The 26,586-nt window shown below is 36.0% G+C and overlaps 1 protein-coding gene and 1 pseudogene across 1 annotated transcript in view; both read right to left on the bottom strand.

Annotated features, from left to right (window-relative positions):
• Positions 1-10,157, bottom strand: part of LOC137642429 (phospholipase DDHD1-like) — a 117,131-nt gene extending 106,974 nt beyond the window's left edge. The window contains exons 1-3 of the mRNA XM_068374977.1: positions 8,245-10,157; positions 2,334-2,489; positions 1,512-1,640 (exon numbers count right to left, since the gene is read on the bottom strand). Coding sequence (XP_068231078.1) covers positions 1,512-1,640; positions 2,334-2,489; positions 8,245-9,835 — 1,876 coding nt within the window. The 5' untranslated portion in view covers positions 9,836-10,157. The remainder of the gene's footprint in view (positions 1-1,511; positions 1,641-2,333; positions 2,490-8,244) is intronic.
• Positions 10,158-15,907: 5,750 nt separating this feature from the next.
• The window catches only part of LOC137642869 (uncharacterized), a 443,369-nt pseudogene continuing 432,690 nt past the window's right edge, over positions 15,908-26,586 (bottom strand).

The following is a 26,586-nucleotide window of genomic DNA, read 5'->3' as shown; positions in this document are numbered from 1 at the left end:
GGGTGGATGGTCGACATGCCCTTTGTAAGGGCAACCATTCACCGAAGGGGATCACGAACGATCAGCAGAGAGGTCCAGGACCGAAGTCACAAGACTAGTTGCAGAAGCAGTGACGATCGATGAATGAAGGTCAGATGACTGCAGCGGAGGCTCCTCTGCAGGGGACGGCTGCAACAACGATGAACCAAAGAGGCGCCTCTTCCCGACAAATGCGCCCTCTGGGGGCCGTTGGATCAGCAAGCTGACCATGCGCCGCAGCAGTCCTCCAAAGAGGAGTCTCTGTAAGTGAACTCCCCCGAGGGAGAGGAACACTTGCAGGAGAGACAGACGAACTTAGTTTCCCACTCGAAGGATGTTCAGGAACGGGGGAAACTAAGTCGGCAGCAACCGCTGGAGAGTCTGGAGAGGCAGAGGAGTTGGATGATACCGCATGAGACACCTCTGACATAATAACGTCGACGAGGGTCAGAAGATCTACCTCCGACTGCGACGATAATTGCTCAACAGAAGCATCCATGCGGATGAACTGTAGCAAAGCTTCCTTGGAGGGCGGACCCGTAAGCCCCAAGGAAGACCAAATCAGTAAAAGAGGGGTTAGTGACAAGGCGTCACCCGGGGGGAGAGGTGGGGCTGCTTCACTAGGGGAAGCAACATCATCTCTCGAGAACTGGGGTTGGCCAACATTATCTTGGTCTACGCTACTAGTGACGGTCTCTCGTAAGAGACCGGACAAGTAAGAGCCTCGGTCGTGAGACGGAGGAAGAGGCCTTGGGTTTTTCTTCTTTCAAAGGAGAAATATCCAGCTTGGACTTCTTCTGCCATTGCGCAAACCTCTCCCACTGGCAGGAAGACCACTCCCTACACTCATTACACTTATTTACGCTATCACACCATTGACCTCTGCATAAAGGACAAAGGGTGTGAGGATCAGTCTCTACTACCAACATAAATGTCCCACAAGGGCGGCCGGAGAGTCCATGGCAGGTGCGCATGATCGCAGAAGTCAACTTCCCAAACCCACCCTAAGAGAAAAAGCAAAAGCAAAAGTTATTAATGGCTGCCAATATTCGGCGAGGATGAAGAACTGCAACGTCCGTTCACCATCTGAGCCGAAAGCAAAGTGAGCTCAATCACAAGTGTGTAAGGGGAGGCAGTAGCAAGCTACCCTCCCCTACCCCGCTAACTAGCAGTATGGGTTGTTAACCCTCGTTAAAAATTAATGACTCGTCATTTCAGCTACGCCGAAAGTAAAACCCCTATTAAATAGCGTAGTTTGTATTCCAGTTACGGAACAAATAATTAGTTTACTGTTATATATACAAAACAAGGACATGAATTTCAATCATTAATGACAATCTTTAAATGCCGAGGTAAAATAAAAAAAAAAATTCTGGTCTACTCTCCTCAATTGTGTAACTCAAAAAACTATATTAACTTACCATGTTAATACAATACATGTATAATGACACAGTTCATATCATAACAAACAGTATATGAAACATAATACATACTCTTTTGGAAACCCAGTTTCTTTCCCACTGAACGCATCAATCTTGACGAGGTCCCATCGGAAGATAGGTATACCTCTGAGGCACTAAACCAATCAACTTGCCCTTCACTAGTTGTCATAGAATGAACCACTGAAAAGAAATAATTGTAATAGGAATTATGTATCAAAGAAAAAAATCTTTACACTTGCAATAACAGATGTATACTTCCCTAACTCTACAATTTCACCATCCCTTAATAATTTCCTAACACTACAATTTCCTTATTCCTCATTCTCTGTCTATTTTGGCACTTGAACACTGTTAAAGAAATACAGCAAAGGAGTAAATTGCCTATGGGATTATTAGTCTAATTTGTCTGTTAACATTGTTCTGGTGATAAACAATATCAACACTGCCTCAAAAAATTAACACACCATTGATAATAGGGGCAAAACTGGTAGAGTACACTCATTACACAGCATAGAACGGGCAACAGTATTTTCATTTTCATTAATTTTACATTAAGCATCTCAGGCCCATGAATAATTTTTGGAAGTGAAGAACACAAGTTCACACATGAAGAACTTAGAAGGGCTGAGATCACCAACAATCAAAGTTCTGTAAAAGGATCCTCCCATAGCATTTTCTGGATGACTTTGAGGTTCTACACCAGAGTAAATTGAACTGAATAATGAATCCCTTTATAACATAATTCCCCTCTTTAAGCAATTTATTCCAGTTAAGCTATTAAAGAATAACTTTTAACGTCAGTTATCCTCCTGGATACCAGTACATTTTGAAAATTATGATCTTCATACAATATCCAGTATCTACGAAACTAACCTTCTTTAGTAGCATCATCAATTCGTTGATTCAAGAGATGGTGACCGCGGAAATTGAGCAAATGCTCGTATTCAATTCTGTCTGCCAGTGATTCTTCAACCGGACCCCAGGCACCTTCATAAAACCACGTTCCGCGACTTATGACAAACACTTCACCTAAAATACAATAGATAATTAGTGCCTGTATTCCTTATGCTGCAGAGCTGCTTAATAATATTTTTATCATTGCACAACAATTAATATTTGTCATTCTACAATATAAATATTATACCATAATTCCAAATGAAATTAAATTTTCAGGGTGCTGAACAGTAATTATATTTTTTTTTATTTAAACATACCATAAAATATTGAGAAAAAAAAAAACTTGAATAATGAGAAAGTGTTGCTAAGAATATGAGAGAGAGAGAGAGAGAGAGAGAGAGAGAGAGAGAGAGAGAGAGAGAGAGAGAGAGAGAGAGAGAGAGAGAGAGTACAGTTATAGAGATATGAACTTAGCTGAAAGACATAACGAGTTAATTGCATACAATCCTGTATTTATAACATTTTATATTAGTACAATATTACAACTCCACCTTACTTTCCTGTACCCTAACTTCAATTGTGTCTCCTGAAGTCAACCTGTATTTGACAACTGACATTTGAATCAGACATATAGGGGATTTTCCCTTACAGCATTCCTAAATATTGTATATACAGTATATACAAAAATTAGATAAAACTTTAAATCAAATATGTTTCAAATAGGCTTTCTGTAAACAAAATCACCAATTTTTAAACATTTTTATTTTTCCTAACTGTACAAACCTTGGTCCTTTACTAGAGAAGTATAACTTCAGCAAAGCTGGAATGCCCATCAAAACTTAACAAGGTAGCTGAAACTACGTACTGACAGGTAGTCTGTAGAAAGATCCGCCCATCTGTCATTAAGCAAGACTAACACTTTTAACCTTTGGTCCTGGAACTTATGGGGTGGTTGAGGCAGGAAGTGTAACTACAGAATTCCAGTTTAGACAATTAGGAAAAATTAAAAATCACTTCAAGACATTGTGATTTGTTCATACATGAAAATACAAACCATCACCCTTTAATAGGACTTGTCTTTATAAGGGAGGAAGTCCCTACAAGCTAAATTGTGGCTGGTTCAACTTTCCCGGTAATTATCAAAGCACCTGTCCTGTACAGGAGAAAAGGTGAGAACTCTGCCAACCTCTTACAGTCTGTACATAAGGATGCTACAGGCATTAGGTTAGGCCCACAACAAGAATAAATGGTATTCGGTCACATGAAAACCTACATTCTTGTACAGGATATGCTGTTGTAAAATGTCCATTGATATTATGAGAAATAGAGTAGATTACATTATTTTCATCTTTCCCCTGTCTACGAGAATGGGGTAGATACTTTTTAACACATACTGTCTGTTAAAAAAGGTTGTCCGGTTATGAAGCTTACCTACAACTGATGTCAAGTCCAGAAAAAAAAACCTAATGCCAGTCATTCTACCTTTCATTCTAGGCTTAGGCAAATATGTCATAACCGCTATCTCTGATAAGATGGTTCTTGTCTCGTAAGAGGGCTAGACTGGCTACGCTACCTGGTGAGGAGCCACCACAGCACAGTGTTGCCACTGGATCCCCCTAAGAATTCCATCAAAACATCCGCCAAATATAACCATAATTTCTATACTTTATGTTAGCTTTAGTTCAAAATACAATACAGATCAACAGATATAAAGTTAATCATTGTGATCCCTTCTAGTCGACTCCTGAAGAGAAGAGATAAAGAAAGATTTGAACCTAATATTGTAGGCAACTGGGTTTTAGGTCTTTGCCACAAACTCGGAAACAAGACTAATGGAGACCTCCTTCCATCCTTTGGAATGACCAGTGAAATATGAGATGCCATGAAGCTCACTTCGCCAAATCTAAAGCTTGCATTTCTCCTGCCCAGGACATATGTGGCTAATATCTCTAGAGTGTGGTATGCCAACCAGATGAGTATACTGTAGTACTTACTTTGACAATTTGCAAAGAGGGAAAGAAACCGTGCCTCATCACTTGTTGATGCAAGCTACTATGATGGTGTTGTTGCTCATCAAAACTACAGAGTGCCTCATCTAAAGTTCTTGGAATACTAGTATTATTAGAAATGCTGATTGCATTTTCAATATGAGAAAACTTTTTCTTTGGCTGACATCATCACAGCTAACGCGACCAGGTAGCTCAAGTGTGCGACCAACAACCACTCCCCTGACACATCTAAGAATAATTGCATACTTAGAATCGGGGAGTCGAGTGGGACTCCCTTAGCGAGATTTGTCCAGCCACCAGGTAAGTTTGGCCTGTAGCTCATATCCCTCTATAACAGGATGGCTAGGAGAATCCTGGAGGTCGATCAGCCATCCTTCGTACACCACTGAAGGGAACTCTGGGGGAAAAGTCTGTGAGTAACGAGCTCCTCCAATGAGAAAAAGAGGACTGCCAACATCAAGCTGGAATTACTGTCTTGGATACAAACTGTTGCACTACCTCTCTTAGTTTGCTGATGCAATTGTCAGACAGAAAGACACTTGCTGCTGCCGTGTCTATCATCGTTCCCAAACATTTAAACCTCTGCTTAGGTGCGAGATTGAACTTTCCCCAATTTGTCACGATCCCCAGACCATGACAAAAGGAGAGCATGCGATCCCTTAGCAACTGTCCCTCGGCAGAGGTTAGGATCAACCAATTGCTGAGATATATAAAGAAATGTATCCTATGCAAGTGGGCCCAAGCTGACTCCAGTGAGAACACTCACATGAATACCTGGGAGCAGTGCATAGTCGTAAACACGGGATTTTAAAACTGGTACATAACTCTAATGAGGATAAAGCAGACACACTGAAAGCACAGTCTCCTTCTCTGGTAAAAGTAAGTACAGTTTATGCTATTTCCTTCATGTACTTGGTTTGCTGAACAAACTTGTTCAGGGGAGAAGGGATGATGACAGGCTTCTTGTCCCCAGTTGACTGCAGAACCCTGGAGATTTGTCTATAATGATTTGGAGTGCATTTTTCTCCTCACTTTAACCTCTGCTGCTAAGGCCAGAGCTTTTGGTGATTTTGGAGGAAACTCTGGAATGCACTGCTGTGCAAGAGAGGAAAGATCAAATGACTTCATAGGGTAGGTGGTATCCCTCCAGAAGGACTTCTAACCAACGGCTATGCTCCACGTTGATGTCACATTGGCCAATGGCCTAACAGGCAACGCACCCTCGCAGCCGCTGCAGTAAGAGATTGCCGACTTCAGCATCCCCTTCATACCTCTTCGGCGTTCCCTAAAACTAGACAGGCTGTGTGCAAAAACACAGAGCACAGTCCAAACCTTTCATAGGAGTAGAAACTACTAGAGGCCCTGAACAGGTTTTGGGAGCAACCACCCTATAAAGGATACATCCTACCCTCAACCACTTGTGTTGTCACTTTTCACTTGAAGTGAAAGCATGCTTTTCTGCAGTCAATGAGTTTGAATAGTACAGCTTAATAACATATAAAGTATTATAGTTACCTAATAAACTCCCAAAATGTGTACAGCATATAATTAAATATTAAATAAGGAATTAACCTTACAGTTTTTCTCATAACCTCAACATCCATCCTATTGTAAGGAAGGTGTATCTTATGGGAGCAACATAAGCAACTGAACTACTGTACAGTACAGTATTTTGATAGATAAGGTTAAGTTACAAACAAATATTAAAAGTGATTTCAGCTTTATGAGAAACAATTTTTTTATCCAAATTCATTCTTTCTCTCTCTTACTTCACTCTGTTTCTCCATTCCTTCAGAATTTTATTAAAGTATATAATACAGCACCATTAAATTATAAACATTGCCTGTGGTAGGGGTGTAAGAATACTAATGTAATGTATCACCGTAAATTCTGCATGTCATAGGAGGAGACTAAAAGGACACCTACTGCCTTGCAGTCTTGCTTTTTTAGGTCCACTGTCGATAACTGTGGAAACTGCTGACTTGCAGTTGGACTATTGAATCAAAAACTTGGTCCATCGCCAATAACTGTGTTTGATGACTGCATGGCCATGTGATTGTAAAAACCCTTTGCCAAATTATAAACAATATCAACTCCTTAGTAGGGATAACAGCGGGAAAAAAGACCATTAGAGTATAAACAAGTAGATCCTTTACATAATTTTTTTTTTACGCTGTTTAGCAACTACTGTATAGCATAGACAAAAGGGATGGAAATTATTTGAATAAAAATGGATGAAGCTTGAAATTAGCAAAAGAATAAGTAAGGTCACAACAAAAACTAAACTACTCGGGAAACATCAAAGATTACTCTATATGAGAAACTAAACTGATTATGAACAATTACATGTACTGTATTCAAACTAGGCTGATTTAGCTACATGATTTTTCATAAGAATATAGCAATGTTTAGCATAGATCAACATTTTATCTATAAAAACCTTACATAGCCTATCCTAGGGTTATCTTGCTTTTGTCTGCCATATACAGTACAAGGGATATGCTGTACCTAAGGTACGTCGACTGTAAGCGCTGAAAAAACAACAAAAAGATAATTAAAAAATCTTTCCCTCCGAGGAAAGTGGGATGAGCGTAAAGCAATTGTCAAAATGGCTAAGCCTTGAAGAGGAGAAAGAGGAGACGTCCGCTCTCTACCAGCCAAAGAAAAAAAAGTGACTAGCATATCAAGCTGTGAGTAGATATAGGTGGCTGGGTAACCCCAAGCAACCCCCTACCTACCCACTACAGTGGTTTAGTAGGGTTGGTTGCAACCTCGCACTAATAAGTCTAATTGGCTGCCTTCCAGCTTCGCCGAAGAAATATTGACTTGAATAACATAAGGTTTGTTAGTGTTGGAATAATTAATGTTTACTTTAGCACATGATGGTTAGCAGTATTGACCTACGATATCTCCATAAGAGGTGAAACTGCAGTATAGTTGAACCAGCCTTATGAGAGAAACCAAGAATACTTGTGTAAATGACAAAGAAGTATTTGTAAAGCTCTGCGTTAGGTTATGTCATGACCCTCTAGGTTATGCCAAGAAAGGATGCTTAGGATGTATTCTAGTTGAAAGTAAGATTTCCTTCTTGCCAGGCATGCACAACTATTCTGCAGTTTTACCCTGGTATATCTGCATGTTTTGAATGAATTTGATATTGGCTATCACTAATCTAGTTTATGATTTGGGATGAATTTCAAAACAGAAAAAAAGGACATAAATTTCCAACGAATTCAAAATCAAAATTGGTCAAAGCAAAATATGTTAAATTTATATATCAGAGCAATAACTCTAACAAAGAACAATACATATACTAGTTATCATGCATCATACAGGGCACTATTTTATCGTTTATTGTATGTACGAATTCAAGCACAGAAAAACGGATGCTGTAATATGAACACTGGAAAAACTCAGATCTAACAAATTAAAGGAACTGAACACTGCATGGCAGCAATGTAGAACATGAAAATATTACTGCATGCAGCAAAAATGGGCCGCACAAAATATCCAAATGCACCCATATCTACCAGAATAATAAATGATAACACCATATAGTATACTGTACTAGAAAATTTGAATAATGCACCAATATTAATTGTTACAAATTTACATTGATATCACTATCATTCTACTATAGATTTGAAGTGGTTTGATACATTGTGTTCACAAAGCCCAGCGTATAGCTATCCACACATCATATACACTTGCATTTAGTTTTTCTACTTATACGAGATAATTTGATAAAAACTTAGAAGTGTACATATAGATAATGATACATGCAAGCCTAGATTTGGATAAACATCATGTTATCATTTATTATTCTGGTAGACTTGGGTACTTTGTGCAGCCCAACCAAAAGGCTAAGCGTACAGTACCTTGCCAATAAAGACTTTCGCATTTTCGATGTTTCACATCTGCTTCATAAAGACCACCACGGACAACAATTCTCTCTACTCCTACATTTTCTGGCTCTTTCGGGGAGGAATGTTCACTTCCACCAGAGAACGATTCTTTTTTTGATCCTTCTGGTGAAATACTGGCATCCTGCAGTAGGTTTCGATACTTCCATTCTATGCGCAGAGAGTCGTAGCCTATGAACGGTGTCCACTTCTTGTCGGCTTCTATCTTATAGAACCACCGAACCATTTCAGGCCCCAGATCCTCAACTGTTTCATCACCATATGGGGTCGGTGCCCGGCCCAACGGCGTTCCTAGGTAATTTGGATCTAAGCTATCAAATGAAGTATTGTGACTGCCATTGTATTGATAATCCCCATAGTAATAATCCTGATAGGCACTAGGATCAGAACTATCAATATAATCTACATTGAAGTGAAAATTTTGATCTTGCGAAAAAGGCTGGAGCTGATCATAGCTTGTATTTCCAAAATGTTGCTGCTGTATAGATGAATAACCCATACCGTAATTCATTTGATCATGGTATTGCATATTGTTTTGCACTTGTGATTCCAGCAATAACTGACCATTCATGACATTAGAACCATACTGATTAGAGCTTCCATAACCTACATTCCCAACTTGGCCGACCTGCTGTGTCTGCTGGTCAGTTTTAAGCATTGTCTGGTACCCCATATTTTGACCAGTGGAATTCCAACTCGAACCAAACTGTGCCCCAGATAGCCTCGGCTCAAAAGGAGAGTGTGATGGCATTGGCGGAACTCCTCTGTCTTGCGACGATGCCGAGAGGGACGACATCAACTGTGCCCCATCTAACTGGCTCAACACAGATGATCTTGGCCCTAAATTATTTTGATTTTCTGTCGCAGACTGCAATCCACTATAGAGACTCTCATTAATTCTGGGTGAGCCAGATGAATTTAACTGAGACCCCGGTAAGGTGGATGCACTTACTTGAGATCCCACTATTGATGCACTTACTTGAGATCCCACTATTGATGCACTTAACTGAGAGCCCCCTACTGGTGCACTTAACTGTGAGCCCCCTAACGATGAGCCTAACTGAGCTCCCCCTAATGATGACCTTATAGGTGAGGATGTTTGTGAGGGCACAGGTGTGATGTGTGGGGTTTGGAGACTGGCATTACCCAGGTTACTTGGGGACAATTGACGCCGAGTTGAGCAGGATAATTGAGTACTACCAAGCAACGTTTGGTTTTTAGCATTCATGTATTGAGAACTCAACTGATCTTGCCGAGTCTGTTGCAGCATGTGCTGCTGCTGCATCTGGTGCACGGAGGCAGACGAAGGGTCCTGCACTTGAGTGGACGAGGAATATAAGCCCGAAGAAGCATTGTAAAACGACTTGCCGTACGAAGAATCCAAAGCGGCCTGGCTCTGATCATACACAGTTGAATGCAAACTACCATCATTAGTGGCTAATTGCTGACGGGGATGTGTCGATTGGTTCAAGCTCAACTGTGACAGTTGTTGGTGTAATGTGTTCGGGTACTGTGGGTGGCGTTGTGCCCCTCTGGAGTAATCCATAGTGCTTTACCATCACTCACAACCGCAACTGCTTCGCACCCACACACTCCTCACGCTGGCCCGTTGACGCACTCTCGTTGCTCCAGCAGTGATCAATGCCGTCGTCAGCTGACTACTGATGTGTCAAATGCCGCAGTCATAGTTGCTCATTTTGTACTTACCGTCAGATTTGTCTTTTATATTCCTTTATTGCCGTTGAATAACACGTTATTATTTAATCTCTATAATCGAAATAGATTTAATCGTCAGTTCATAAATGCTAGATGTCCGTATCATAATTTTATTCTGTTGTTTACCCTACGAGTATATTCTGGAAAGAAACTGGCATATATGTGTAAGATATAAGCTACTGTTTAAGTTTATTTACATTAATAAAATAAATCTTGTTAAAAACAACAATTCAAGATTTACTATCATCAAAACTATTCAATATCGATTACTTTATACTTACTATCCCTATAGACACAATGCTCCGAAATCATAACAATTATACTAAGTATCCTTTACATTCCTCTTCCAACATTTTGAAAGATTCAGCGACATTATTTTTGCTAGTTTTCGGATTACATAATCCACGAGTATTGTCCACAAGTATGCAGATTTTTTTTATATCGACAACCATCGTATGCATTATCATATTTTCATATCAAACTGGTCCACCACAGAAGGGCTTTCGGATCAACATTCTACTTTGCTCGGAATTGTGGGACCGTTCTGTCTGAAAAATAATAATAATAGTAGTAGTAAAAAAAAGCATGAAGAAAGAAAAACAGTAAACTGTCGACTTTATTGTGGATAAATTCATAGTCTCCCAATATCATTATAAGAAACTTGTCACATATAAACGATTAAATCTATTTGAGTACAAACTCTGTCTCAAACTGTTTCACCAAATATTTCATTCAAATCGATATATACGCGGAAGTGTCGTGCATGAAATTAATGCCTTGTGCAGAGACTATGCACATGAAATCACTGTTTCCCTACTGCATAGACAGACGTTCTCCTACTGGTGCATGGCGGTCGTACAAATATAACAGCATAGCCTAGCTACGTTAATCGGTGCATATATACTTGATAAGCTCTATTAGTTACTTGGTTGAATTTATTTTTTCTGTTAAGAATAATTATACAAAGAAATACTTTATTACGCAAATTAAGGTTCAGTATCCTATGTAGATGATGCTACTCTCTTTACATCATTTCCATCTCCTGGCTGCAGACCAGTTATTGTAGTTGCTGAATCCCTTAATACCGATTTAGCTAGACTAGAGATCAGTGCATAATACAAAGCATGAGGCAAGAATTTGAACCTTAACAAAGCTCAAAGTATAATTGTAAGTAGGTCAAGGACAGTAGCTCTTCAACACCCAGATCTTCACATTGACAATATCTCTAACTATGTGCAGCTCATTTATAATGCTGGGTGTAATTCTTTATTGCAGATTTACTTTTGAGAAACATCCAGTCTATTTCCTCTTAAAATGCACCCACAAAAAGACCATAATGAGAAAGTATTATAAGATTTTTGTTGATCAATCCATGCTGAGGAAATATTTAGATTATTTTATTCTACCATGTTTTAAATAATTTCCTCTTGTCTGGTCTTCAGCGGCTGACTCTCACCTAAATTTGTTGGACAAAAACTTGTGGTCTATTAAATTTCTTATCCCTGATCTCGATATTCACCTCTGACAGTTGTTCGATTAGTTTCTTGTACATGTTGTGTAACATTTCTTTTATCAAAATTCTGACCATCTTGTGCATTCAGACCTTCCCAGACGGTACAATTCTGCACGTAGTACTAGGTATGCAGTTGCAGTTAATTCTAACCGTCTTACCTTCTCCATCATAAGGCCCAACACTGCACAGTATTCTGGGAGTTTTAATCCAACTTTGACCAGATTTTGGAATGATATTCCTAATCTGGTTGTAGAATCTGTTGAACTTCAGAAGTTGAAACTTGTTGCAAATGCTTTTCTGTTGAATAGGTTGACATATGTTTTGTTTCGTCGTTAATAAGCGACTTGTCTACTTCAGTGATATCACTGATTTTAATATATTTTTTTTCTATTTTCCTATAATTTCTCATATGAAGTTTATTCACCACTTCTCTGTTTATCCCCCACTAGGCTGGTCTCTCTTTGGAGCCCTTGGACTTATAGTATCCTGTTTTTCCTTCTAGGGTTATAATTTAGCTGTTGATAATGATGATAATAACCATTTGCTTTGTTGAAGAAATTATGGATAGTAATATTAGTTGGCTTGTAAAGCTGACGTGTATGTTAGAAAAAAAAAACTACATACAATAAGGATCTTGCTTGAATTAGCTACACCTTGGTAGTTTTTTGCTTCACGTGAAATTGCTATTTATCTCCAAAGTGTGGATGGTAGTCTATTCTATCTGTTTCCTTAATTCCTTTCTTCACGAGGGTATTTATTCTGTTAGAGCTCTTAGGGTCATAGCATCCTGCTTTTACAACTAGAGTTGTAGCTTAGCTAATAATAAAAATAATAATAATGATAATAATAACAATAATGATAATAATAATAATAATAAACACAAACTACATGTATATATATACATAGATATACATATATATATATATATATATATATATATATATATATATATATATATATATATATCTATATATATATATATATATATATATATATATATATATATATATATATATATATATATATATATATAGATATATATATATATATATATATATATATATATATATATATATATATATATATATATATATATATATATATATATATATATATATACATATATTACACTCATGTGTTTCTTTCTTAGATATTAAGGTTTTCCTTTTCATTACGACTTTCATGACATTTATCCAACTTTTTCTACAACTTCCTATCATAGCAGGCTACACACTATCACAACTAAATCATAAAATCTTTTCAATAAGACATTATCTTCTATTCCCTCCACATGACAAAACCATTTGTCATAATACTCTAATCTATCCTTTCACATACAACGACCTTTTTATCACTCCGATATATCTCTACCTTTTTCTACTTAACAATTCGTCTTACACCACATACCATGTAAATATTTCTCAGCGATGGCTTCAAAAATTTTTTTTATTTAATATTTACACTTCGATGTTAAAAGAAAACCATCCTTGATCATTGATAAGAGATTTAGATGTTAAAGTTTATCGCTGAATACGTAAAGCAATGCATCATGTCATGATCAAGAATGTCTGTGTAAAGTGCCAATAAAAACTGTTCTGCCGTCATCCTTCAAGTAATTCCCTTCAACATCTTTGTTTCGATTGTATTAGTGCGCGACCAAAATGCCCACGCCATATTGCTTAGATCTTAAAATTTTAGACGGATTCTGTCCACACATCAGTTTCTTTAGAGGTGTAGGTTACTTTACTTGAAATGGCCAGGCTAATGTACACTCGAAAAACATATTGATGTAATAATACTTAATTCACATCATATAGGCTACCTTGAAACAGAGGCAAAGAACGCACCATATTAAGATGAACACGAAGTTGAAAATAGAAAAAATAATAATCTCTCATAAATACGCAGCACTTCGTGTATTTATTTTGTATCGTGTCTGGGGGTATCACACCACCTTACCTCCCCTTTCATTTATTTATACAAACAATGAAATAGTTTGTAATTAACTTAAGGAATAATTTCAGTCTATTCAGGTATCAGCTAAACTATTTTCTTTGTTCTCATCTAATTTATTTTTTCCCCCGCAAACTTTAACCACTACACAACTTGTGGAGTTCTTAGAAATCTTTCCAACGGTTTTTTGTTTTAATTGATGGATAGGCCTAAACTTGTCTTTTGTCGCCGGTGGTTTTATTTATTCTTTTCAAACTTAATGCCTCTACATCACTAGTAAAGTTATTATTTTTGTAGGCTATCTATAGAAAATGGTTTAGTTCAAAATTTATAATTTCCTGAACTTCATTTCTTCAAATGACTGAAATGAAATAAAATGTTACGTTTCTTTAATTTTTAGTAGTGTGTATTTCATTTATATACTGTAATAGCTAAAATATATGTAAAATACAATTGTATTTGATGAAAAAAATGAGCCAAAGTGAAAGAGGAGAGTCGATGAAATAGTTTTATAATTTTAGTTCTTACTGTTTGTATTTCAGATGTTTATCTTCAATGAATATGAAATGATAAAAGTTTTGGTTTCACGGGAGTGCCATAATTAGTCATTCTTCATATATGAGGTCTAGCTCCCCTTTTGGTGCAATGATAATGTTACTGCTGGTCATTACAAGGATGAAAATACTTTCTGAAATCATTAGTTTGTTTTTACCCAACTAAGTGATAGTGTTAGCCCTACTATAGTCCATTTCTTTTAGCGATGCATATTTGCACCGACTCGCGGCGGTGCCCTTTTAGCTCGGAAAAGTTTCCTGATCGCTGATTGGTTAGAATTCTCTTGTCCAACCAATCAGCGATCCGGAAACTTTTCCGAGCTAAAAGGGCACCGCTGCAAGTCGGTGCAAATATGCATCGCTGAAAGAAATGGACTATATATAAGTCAGTCCTCCTCTTTCATAGCTTTCCAATTCTGGATTTTTTTTTTTTTAACATCACGAAGGATTGCAATATGTCAGAGTAGTGTTTTTATGAATGCAATAAAATCTTTATGGCAATTATCTGAGGTATAACTTATCATTTATCCTCGGCTGAGTATTAACATTGAATTGAGTGTTTCACATGTGGAACTCTTATTGAAATTAGTTTTATTTGCAGAAAATGAAATTGAGAAAGTAGTTTGTTAGGGTATTCAATCAATTATAATATTCTGAATTCAATCTATCTTAAAATAAAAGAAGAACATGAAGCTAATGTAAAGTATATGGTTTTGTTATTATTCTAGTATGTATTTATTGGTATATTTTTATTTCATCAGACTAAATAGACATATTGCTACGTTTTTCTTGATAGCATTTTCAATATATTTAAGCGGTAATATTTGAGAAAAATAGAGATGACTAATGTTTTTAGTTACAGTATTTAATTTTGCACATGATCATTGTAATGAAACAAACCACCACGTTTAACAAATAGTTTAGAGTCCCATACATTAAGCAAAAGAAAGCAAACTTCTAGCACTAGCGGTAGAAAACGTGATTAGGTAGTCTTCAATTTTATGGTAAACTAAATGAAATAAAATTACTCCCTGTGCAAGCACAAATTTCATTCGCTTAAATGGTAAAATGTCACTATCAAATGAAAGAGGCATGGAAGAGGACAATGCACGGAGACTGACCATATATACATATGATTAGTTCAAAAGTTTCCTCTCCACCCAAGCTAGAACAAGGGAGGGCCATGAAATGGCTGCTGAAGCCTCATTAGGTTGACCTACAGGCTCTCTAACCCCCAATTCCTTTTAGCTCACAAGGATGGTAAGATTGCAAACACCATTAGAAGATATCAAGCTTGAGTGGGTCTTGAACTTCAGTCCAGCAGATTGTCAGGTAAGGACGTTTCAAACAGGCTACCACAACCCTAAACAAAATCATGCCTGGTGTAATGCTACTGGGTCTGCATTTGTAAAATCCCTCTACTATATGGCCCAACAGATTTTTTTTCTCTTCATTTTTATTTGGTTCACATAGCTCATGATGCGGAAATTTATAGATAAATCTATATAGGCTATATACTATAGAGTATATTCACATTTTATTGAAAGAATCGTTGGAATGTTCTGTTTTATTTTAGTGATGAAACCTATGCAAGTAAAACAAAAAAAAATATTTTCATCTTAAGTATAAACTATTCAGAAAATAATGTAAAAGGCATTAATTCTTTGGATTGCAATTTTTAATTATGTATCCTTGACTTTTGTTATAAATATAATCTTATAAGGTAAATTTTCTATAACCATTTTGTAATACCTCCTTTTCTAAGACCATCATTGTCAAATTAGTTATCATTGTCCACGACAATCTACTTGGTGAAAATAACCAAGGAGAATAATCTTCAAAGAACATGCCTCAGAGAAAGCAAATTTTATTCCTAAAATTATCATAGGAACTGAAATCCGAAAATCTTTAACGTACTATTGAAGGTGATATTATACCAGTTTGAGTTGACGTAGAGAAGGTCTTCACAAAGGTCATAATGACGGGTTATAGACGTTTCGCCGTCAGTCGGTTTCGCGATTAATTACATTAACGATGACTTTACAAATAATAAAGAAAAATTCTGGTGCCAATTGCACGTCTTGGTCCATTTCTTAATAACGGGGGCGAAACAACTCCTATATTGACGACGAAACGACTCTTATGTTGACGGCGAACAGACTCCACCAAGTATGGGTGCAATTAGGACGGCGAATCGACTTCAGCCGGGGGCAAAAGTGATTGATCGCGAAACCGACTGACGGCGAATCGACCATACCCCATATTGACGCCCGGTTTCAGGGTCTCTATACCCATGTAGTTGATGATTTGACCAATAAGCTATTAAGCGGAAACCTCTCTCCTATATGGAAAGGGGTATTAATATAGATCTTATGTTTTTAGGAAGTACAGCTCAGCAAGTAAGAATAGTCTTACAGATTGGAAAAGATGTATGAGAACTATATTTCCTTTTATTAAGAGAAATAAGCACACATTGCGTGATTTAAACGCTCACACCAGTACACACTTATAATTACACTTTATATAAATTTACACATTGAGTGTAAATACCTTCATCATCGTAATATCAATTGTATTCGTTTTATTTTCTCTCATATGCACATACATATATGTATTTACATATTACAACATGTACTCACGTACGCAGTTATTATTATTATTATTATTATTATTATTATTATTATTATTATTATTATTATTATTACATGCTTAGCTACAACCCTAGTTGGAAAAGCAGGATGCTCTAAGTCCAGGGGCCCCAACAGGGAAAATGGCCCAGTGAGGAAAGGAAACATGTTAAAAACAGATTCTGGCTAGTTGTAGAAATACCATGCCAAACTAACCTCTATTGCTCTAAGGATGTTGTACCTCTTCCAAATATATTGCAGCTGCTCCTCGGACGGCAGTTCATTTTCACGTATGGTTGTTTCACGATGGGACTAGAAGCAAGTCACATAAAGGCAATATTTACGATAGAAATTATTCATTAATTGGAAAATATATTTTGGAATAGTAAATTAGCAATGCAAATTTCTCGGGATTTTTTTTTTTATTATTATTAACTTTGGTATAGGAATTATTTTTGCTATCATTTACATGTTATTTTTTTTAAGAGGTAGAGATTTTTATAAATTTTTGTTCGTGAATTATGTCTACTTACTAATCTTCCTTGTCATGGCTTGTCTTAGAAGACTTATTTTAATTAATAATTCCTAAGAATTGTTTACATTAAAAATTTTGTGCCGGTGTTACCTGTGCATTGAAATTCAGAAGCCTTTTTGTCTTCATTGACTTTCAAATAAAAAAATTAATCTTTAAGGGTCTTTGTCTACGAAGGTTTCTGGCAGTAACAATCATATTTTTTTTTAAATAATGTTCCCTGAGGGAGAATGTTTTATTTAATTATCTAGACTATACTTATATTGAGTGAAAATAAAATTTAGGAAGGCTGTGAAATACTAAGGAGATGCAAAGACTTTATCTGAATTGCCTACATTACTTTTTCGCTATAAGGACTGACAAACAAATTAAATATAACAGAATAAATAAATAACTCCATGCAGCTTAACAAAAGATAAATAATTATAAGAATAAAGAAAGTAAATCGCCAATCCGATACTAATATCTGTATCTATAATTGCTGTTGATAACGTAAGATAACCTTCTTACTTTCAGCACATGAATAGGCCTATATATTATATCATATTCGACCAAGAATCCATCGAGAGAATTCACAGGAAGAGATTGGTTGAAAGTGTAGTAAGTAATTCGTACGAGGCGTCTCGGCTAATCCCACTTCCAACACACAAAGGGGTACTTTGATGAAAGCTTTTATTGATATCATGACAGATATTAAAATCTATGAGGTTGATCTATAAACAAATGTAGTTGGGATATTAGTCCTTATCTTACGTTGATATTGTTTTCAGTAAATGACTTAACTAAAGGCTATATAATTTTAATTATTGAGAAATAAATTTTGTTTTAAATATCTAAATTATAGACTTTGCGAGTTTAGCTTGGAAATTAACATTTCCCCCATTGTCATTACTAAATGAAGGTAATTCTCACGCCAATGTTAGCTACTCATATTAAAAATATAATATCGTATTTACTTTAAAAACAACATGTAACGATCTTGTAGTTCTTGTAGCTTAGAAGCCAATACCGGAGCTCAAAAATAACAAGCTCTAGAATAACCTCACCTTATGAAAGTGAACATGGCTCCTCTCCAAAAGGTGCACAGGTGTGAAATCAAGAATGACAAACATGTGGATTTCGTAGGCTAGGTCAGCCACAGCCGTGTCAAAGGTCGTGTCGAAATTCACACCAAAAAGAAAGTGTAAGGCATTTGTTGTGGTAGCCGCCAGTGAGTATCTCAAGTTCCAAGTCTGGGCACACTGCCTGTAGAATTCAGATAAGTTAGTAAGTTGTTTCAAATGTTACTGGCATGAATTCCTAGAGTTTCGCTTGGTAGAAGCCATAAAAGATTAATATAATTTAAACTAAAGTAACTCAGAAGGATGGTGTTGGAGGTGTAACATATCTGAATTAGATTATACAGATCATGTTGAGCATTTCAGTATTCAAGAGGCTTGGGTGTTAGTAAAATTGACAAAAGAGGGCATATATGCAATATATCAGCAACGTCACATCGTACAGTATTTCCAATATTATTTTCGTCAGTGAGCCATCTTCCTTTCAGTATTTTGTAGAAAAAACTACATTATTATTATTATTATTATTATTATTATTACTAGCCAAGTTACAACCACCCTAGTTGGAAGAGCAAAATTCTATAAGCCCAAGGGCCTCAACAGGGAAAAATAGCCCAGTGAGGAAAGGAAACCAGGAAATAAATAAACGATATAAGAATTAATGAAAAAATAAAATATCCTAAAAAAACATTAACATCCTCAATACAGTTAATTCATATGTAGACTATAAAAAGACTTATGTCAGCCTGTTCAACATAAAAACATTTTCTGTAAGTTTGAGATCTACGTATAGAAAAAAAAAAACAGACAAATCACTTTATTCCTATCAAGGAAATTGCTGGTTAGGTCCCACGTCGGAGATCCTCTTACCATTACTAGCTTCTTGCAGGACATCTGAGGCGTCTCCAGGTAATCAAAGTAATCCCGAACATGTTCCAAGACAGATTCCTTCCCCGAAGGCCATGTTCTGAAAGTGATGACCTCCTTTGACTTTGAAACCGAATAGATTTCGTCAGACGTGGGAACTGGAGCTCTGTAATGAGTCGACAAATGACGATGTTGTCACTGCATGAAATTATGGGCTCATGCAAGATTATTTTGAATGTTAATAATGTATAGAGAGACATTTCTAAAATGCATAATGTATGGAAATTGTAAAAAGTAACGGTAATGTATAGATATATGAATGAGGTAATTTTTTAATAGCCAAAAATAGCCAAAATTACATTTTTACTTTCGATTTTCTAGCCTTTTGTATAGGCCTAGCCTTATGAGCTTTAAACCTAATTAAAAAAAATAAACGAATACAGTTGACACTCTGGTGAGATTCAAACCTCCTCATGTTAAGTTATTTTAGAATATAAGGTACCTTCCACAGTCAGCTATTGTTTCTCGTCGATTTTGAAATAAAAATGGGAGGGGATAAACTGATAATAGGAATTAAATTATTGCTTTGATGCAATGCTTACCTGAAACTTTTTATCAAAGGAGTAACTCTTTATTTTCAAGTGTGCTGCTCAGATCCTTACCAAAGATGTACACACTACTGTGAAAATTGCCCACTCAATCTTGAACTGTTACCCATAGATATATTTTCTTTGGTTTAATATTAATTTTTAATTTTATGTTAAAATGATTTATAGGAAATATGCTTAATGATTTTAATTATGATATATGCTAAGGAACTATTATAAATCATGTAATTTCATGGACTACATAGTATATAAGATAATGTAAATATCCCGATTGTATAATAGATTAATGTTAATATGTAATTATATTTATTGTAATTGTTTAATGTAGAATTTGTGGTCAATAAAAATCTATTTATCTATATATCTGTATTATTATCATAAAAGCAACCAAGGATCAGAAGAAAGTAGCATAAGTAGCAGTAATAACATTATCATTAGTAGTAGATCCATTACCACAGTAATAGCGGTAATTTTGTTACCATTTATATGGGTAAGTTGCGGTAGCAGTCCATAGGATAGAATCATATGTGATAACAATGATGGCCGTTGGCTATAGCGACAGGATCATCTGCCATTTAGAGGACATTTCCTCTCCCAAAGGAATCACAGTTGTACTGAGTTTATATGTGCGGGATTTTAAAGGTTTTAAAGGCCACCCATGAATGGCAGAGGCAATGGACAGTAACATTGCCCTAGCAAGCAGGACAATGCCTAGAGACTGACCATATATACATATGATCAGTGCCCAAGCCTCATCTCCACCCAAGCAAGGACCAAGGAGGGCCAGGCAATGGCTGCTAATGACTCAGCAGATAGACCAGAAGGCTTCCCCAAAACCCCCATCCTTAGTTCACGAGGATGGTGAGATTCCAGTGACTAAAGAAACTAACGAGTTTGAGCGGGACTCGAACCCGATTCTGGCATGTGTGTGTATTGCCTGTTTGAAAGGAGTGGAAGAGACATGCTAAAGCAATGAATATTGCTTAAGATAAAGTATTATACACCAAAGTTTACCTGTTTTCGTAACTAGATTGCTCAACAGGACGAAGGATTACTTTTTCAAGATGTTCACTGCAGAATCTCGATATCGAACATATGGGAAACCCCAAAAACATCCAAACGGACGATTATTCAATTGAACTACCAACCTCGGCGTCTTCGATTACCGGGAAGATCTCATACTAAAGAGTTATTTCTTTGCTTTACGAATGATTCGAAGAGTTTGCTGTTCAGGATGACGGTAGTTGTTAACAATATTAACAGCAGTTTTGATTATAGGTCTGAGGTGTCGGTTAGACGCGGCACGTAATAATATGCACCAATTTTATGTTTCATTTTAGATAATATTTTCTTTACAGTTTTCCCTCTTTAGGAAATCTTCACGTCACTTTGGATACAATAAAAGTCAAGAATGTAAGTTTGTTTCATGGATATACAATATATGAAATTTTAGTAAAAAATAAAACAAAAATACATGTTTTTGGATAAAAGATCGAGGTTTTAGTTTAACATTTTATCTGTCCTGTACCACTGATGCACCCATACACGCATAGAACTAACCAAATACGTAAATACACACGCACAGAGGAAATACATTTTTGAAATCACGAATGCAATTTTGGCTATTGAATACATCCTACTGACTATTATTATTATTATTATTATTATTATTATTATTATTATTATTATTATTATTATTATTATTATTATTATTATTAATATTATTATTATTATCCACCAGGCTACAAACCTGGTTAAAAAAGCAGAATCTACTAGCCCAAGGGCTCCAACAGGGAAAGTAAATAAGAGAATAGCAATTAACAATATACCAGTTATGGAAATGAACATAAACTACTTGCATTTGGCCTGGGCTATATACAGACACAAGGTCACTTACCCCTTCGGCGTCTGCTCAAATACAAATTACCAATAAAGAGTTCCAGCTTTACATCAATCTTAAAGTATTTTATTTCATAAATCCCGGTTTATAAGTTTGTGTCTACGTGTATATCGGTCCGTTCCTTATTCGCTGTCAATCTCCGAATGTGACGAAGAGAAAAGAGAGTTCCATTGCAAAGAGAAACGGACTCTGAACGATATATTTCCTACAGTGATTCGCTTAATATCCTAATGGTTCGATCGTAGGGTTATGGTGGCTGATGTGGTAACGTCCCTGACTGGTGAACGCCACACTGGGGTTTTAGTACCGCTCAGACTCGTTAGTTTCTTTGTTCACTGCAACCTCGCCATCTTTTTGAGCTAAGGATAGAGGGTTTGGAGGAGCCTATAGGTCTATCTGCTGAGTCATCAGCAGCCATTGTCTGGCCCTCCTTGGTCCTAGCTTGGGTAGAGAGGAGGCTTGGACGCTGATCATATGTATAATGGGTATTGTCCTGTTTGATAAGGCAATGTTACTGTCCCTTGCCTTTGCCATTCATGGGTGGTATTTAAGCCTTTAAAACCCATCCTATTTAGAAGTCAATCTAAGCTTTAAATACGTTCTCTCTCTCTCTCTCTCTCTCTCTCTCTCTCTCTCTCTCTCTCTCTCTCTCTCTCTCTCTCTCTAGAGAGGTTAACCTTAACTTGTTAGTTTTTAAGACTTACAACACCTTCAAAGGTTCAAACTTCCAGGGAATGGAAGGGCATCTAGATCAGTAGCAGAAAAAATATAAAAATCCCCAGACGATATCAATACTATATGAAAAAAAAAAAAAAAAAAAACCTAATAGATTGTAATATAGAATAAAAAAATATAGAAACTATAAAATCCCCCCCCCCCCAATAAAAAAAAAAAAAAAGCAGCAGCAACAGCAGGAGGAGAAGGAGGAAGAGGAGCAGCAGCAGAAAAAAAAATTGAAAAAAATATAAAAACTAAAAAATCCAAAAAAAATATAAAAACTAAAAGATCCCCTTCAAATAAAATATAAAAACTAAAAAATCCCCCCCCCCAAATATAAAACTATAAAATCCAGAAAAAAAGCAGCAGCAATAGCAGGAGGGCAAGAAGGAGGGAGAGGAACAGCAGCAGAAAAAAAAAATCCCCCCAAAAAATATTAACACTAAAAAATCCCAAAAAATATCAAAACTTAAAAATCCAGAAAAATATAAAAACAAAATATCCAAAAAAATATAAAACTAAACAATCCAAAATGTATATATATAAACTAAAAAATCCAAAAAAAAATATAAAACTAAAAAATCCAAAAAAGTATAAAAACTAAAAAATCTAAAAAAATATAAAACTAAAAAATCCAAAAAAGTATAAAAACTGAAAAATCCAAAAGAAATATAAAAACTAAAAAATCCCCCACCCCAAATAAAAAATCTAAAAAAATATAAAAACTGAAAAATCTCCCAAAAATATAAAAACTAAAAAAATCCCCCCTAAAATATAAAACTAAGAAATCCCCCCACAAAATAAAAGTAAAAAAAAAATAAAAAAAATATATGAAACTATAGAATCCAGAAAAAAAGCAGCAGCGACAGCAGGAGAAGAGGAAGAGGAACAGCCACAGAATAATTAAAAAAAATTCCCCCCCCAAAAAAAGATATATATATATATATATATATATACATATATATATATATATATATATATATATATATATATATATATATATATATATATATACATATATATACATATACACTAAAAAAATCCCCCCAAAAATATAAAAACTAAAAAATAAAAAAGAATATTAAAACTAGAAATAAAAAAATAAAATAATATGAACACTAAAAATCCCATTTAGTCAGCTACACAGTATTTCATCCATTATTATAAAACATTTATTGTGTACCGACAAATTTTGAATATTGTCATCGGTCATGATTGACTATAGTCAATTTCTTTTAGCGATGCAGATTTGCACCGACTCGCAGCGGTGCCCTTTTAGCTCGGAAAAGTTTCCTGATCGCTGATTGGTTGGACGAGATAATTCTAACCAATCAGCGACCAGGAAACTTTTCAGAGCTAAAAGGGCACCACTGCGAGTGTGTGCAAATCTGCATCGCTAAAAGAAATTGACTATACTACTGTAATAGGCTAGCTGGATGGAGGGAAGTTGGCCGAAACCTATTTTAGTATAAAGAGGAAACCTCTGGCGCGGCGTAAAAACCCCACAAGTTCAATGCCCAGAACACTGAAATAGGTTTCAACTGGCTTGTCTTCTTCATAAATTACCATAAGACACTCTACTGATGAATCATGAATTGCTGAAATGATGAAAAAAAAAAAAAAATGGGAAGAAAGGAGGGTCGTGGGAACCAAGCCTGCAAAATTGGAATTAGGCTAAATCTACCTGACGGGCCCTTGGGTTAGGGTGAAACCCTTATGTGCGTCACTTTAGTAGTAGTAGTAGTAATAGTATGTATGAATAAAATCAATATATATATATATATATATATATATATATATACACACACACACACACACACACACACATATATATATATATATATATATATATATATATATATATATGTATATATATACATATATATATATGTATATACATACATACACACACACACACACACATATATATATATATATATATATATATATATATATATATATATATATATATAATGTGTGTGTTTGTGCGTGTGTGTGTTTTTGTGACACAACTCTCTAATACAATTTTCATTAAAGGCGATTGCCTTAGTGGCGTCAATGTGTTTCCTACAGGAATCCTCAATTTCCCCAGCTTCTTTAAGATTTTCAAGTTGTTATGTCATCTATTAATCCTGTTACAATCCACCTTAGCGAATGGTCCTCTCAGTATAAATCTAAGAAAACTGACTTGAAATAATATGAAGGATCGTGATAGACATTCTCTATGAGCTTTTATAAAGGACTTTGTCCAATACGGTGTTAATGTACTCAATTCTCTTGAAGTCAATATATGACTACTTTTTCTTTTCATCCCTCTAAATTCGAGAGTCCAAATGTCTCCTGGGAGAAATATACTAGAAGGATTTTTGGACCTTATGGAGATTATCTCATGCTGATGCACTACTGCACTTTTAATTAGGCGTACTTATTTTAGCTTTAATTTATAGACATTTGAAAAGGATTGTGTTTATGTAGGCAGTGAAAAAATGCGGCAGATATATTCACAGCTTACAAAAATAGATTTATCGGCAGCCACTTAATCTATTATCTATCCACATTATAGACCTTCACTTTTTCCCCACGAAGAGTATTTATAACAATCGGAATATTCAATTGTTTCCCTTTGTATCACTATCTGTTTATTATCATAATACCAAATACTATTGCATGAATAAGGCAGAATATCTGTGTGGTTTTAAAGACAAAATATACTACCCGTTGAGATACAACCGCTTGAGAGTTATTGGATCCTTTGATTGACCAGACAGTTCTACATTGGATCCCTCTCTCTGTTTATGGCCCATTTTTTCTTTGCTTTCACATGTACCGAATAGTCTGGCCTATTCTTTTCACATTCCTCTGTCCTCATAAACCTGACACACCTGAGATTACCTAACAATTCTTATTCGCTCAAGGAGTTAACTACTGCACTGTAATTGTTCAGTGGCTATTTTCTTTTGGTAAGGGTAGAAGAGAGACGCTGATTATGGTAAGCAGCTCTTCTAGGAGAGGGACACTACAAAATCAAACCTTTGTTCTCTAGTCTTGGGTAGTGCCATAGCATCTGTACCATGGTCTTCCACTGTCTTAAGTTAGAGTTTTCTTGCTTGAGGGTACACTCAGCATGCTATTATCATTATTATTACTATTATTTCTTTCTACAACCCTAGTTGGAAAAGCACGATGCAATAAGCCCAGGGGCCCCAACAGGGCAAATAGCCCAGTGGGGAAAGGAAACAAGGAAAATAAAATATTTTAAGAATTGTAACATTAAGATAAATATTTCCTATACAAACTATAAAAACTTTAACAAAACAAGAGGAAAAGAAACTAGATAGATTAGTGTGCCCGAGTGTACCCTCAAGCAAGAGAACTCTAACCCAAGACAGTGGAAGTCCATGGTACAGAGGTTATGGCACTACCCAAGACTAGAGAACAATGGTTTGATTTTGAAGTGTCCTTCTCCTAGAAGAGCTGCTTACCATAGCTAAAGAGTATCTTCTACCCTTACCAAGAGGAAAGTAATCACTGAACAATTACAGTGCAGTAGTTAACCACTTGGGTGAAGAAGAATCGTTTGGTAATCTCAGTGTTGTCAGATGTATGAGGACAGAGGAGGATCTGTAAAAAATAGGCCAGACTATTTGGTGTATGTCATCGCTTAATGCCCTCACCCGACCCTCTGGTCGTTAGATCATTCAGCATCATAAATTAAGAGTAACGGACATTAAACCAACTTCTCTGGCAATGAACTGACCAAAAGAGAAAATTTAATGCTGACGTGGATGAGGTAAATATTTAGTGTCCTGAGTTACTTTTCTTCTCACTTTGGATATTACTGACTAATTACTAAAAGTACATTCAATGCGTCACAATAATTAGCTAAGCACGCCTCGGATGAGAGAAAAGGTAATTTCGCTTAATAACCAAAGTTCTCTCCAACTTTTCGTGTTTCGTGTGTCTGCATAATTTCGGTCATCAAATTGATAAGGTAAAGGACTTGCAACCTCCGGATCTATTTACTTCTCCCAATGCAAATGGATTACGATCCCACCAGGTAGCCCCGATATAGTTCGTGACGCTTAAGCACCGTTAAATCCAGGATATCAATAAAAAGGTTGCATCAACGAGCGCGAGATATGAATTCCGAGAAGGCAACACTGATATAATTGACTGCGCTCAATCGTATTGCCAACACGCTTAGATGCCGTGATATATTCTTTCAAACTCAGGACTGCATTCAGATTCGCAT

Source organism: Palaemon carinicauda, chromosome 6, assembly GCF_036898095.1.
Source record: "Palaemon carinicauda isolate YSFRI2023 chromosome 6, ASM3689809v2, whole genome shotgun sequence".
Lineage (NCBI taxonomy): Eukaryota > Metazoa > Arthropoda > Malacostraca > Decapoda > Palaemonidae > Palaemon > Palaemon carinicauda.
This window is presented reverse-complemented; position numbering and strand designations above follow the sequence as displayed.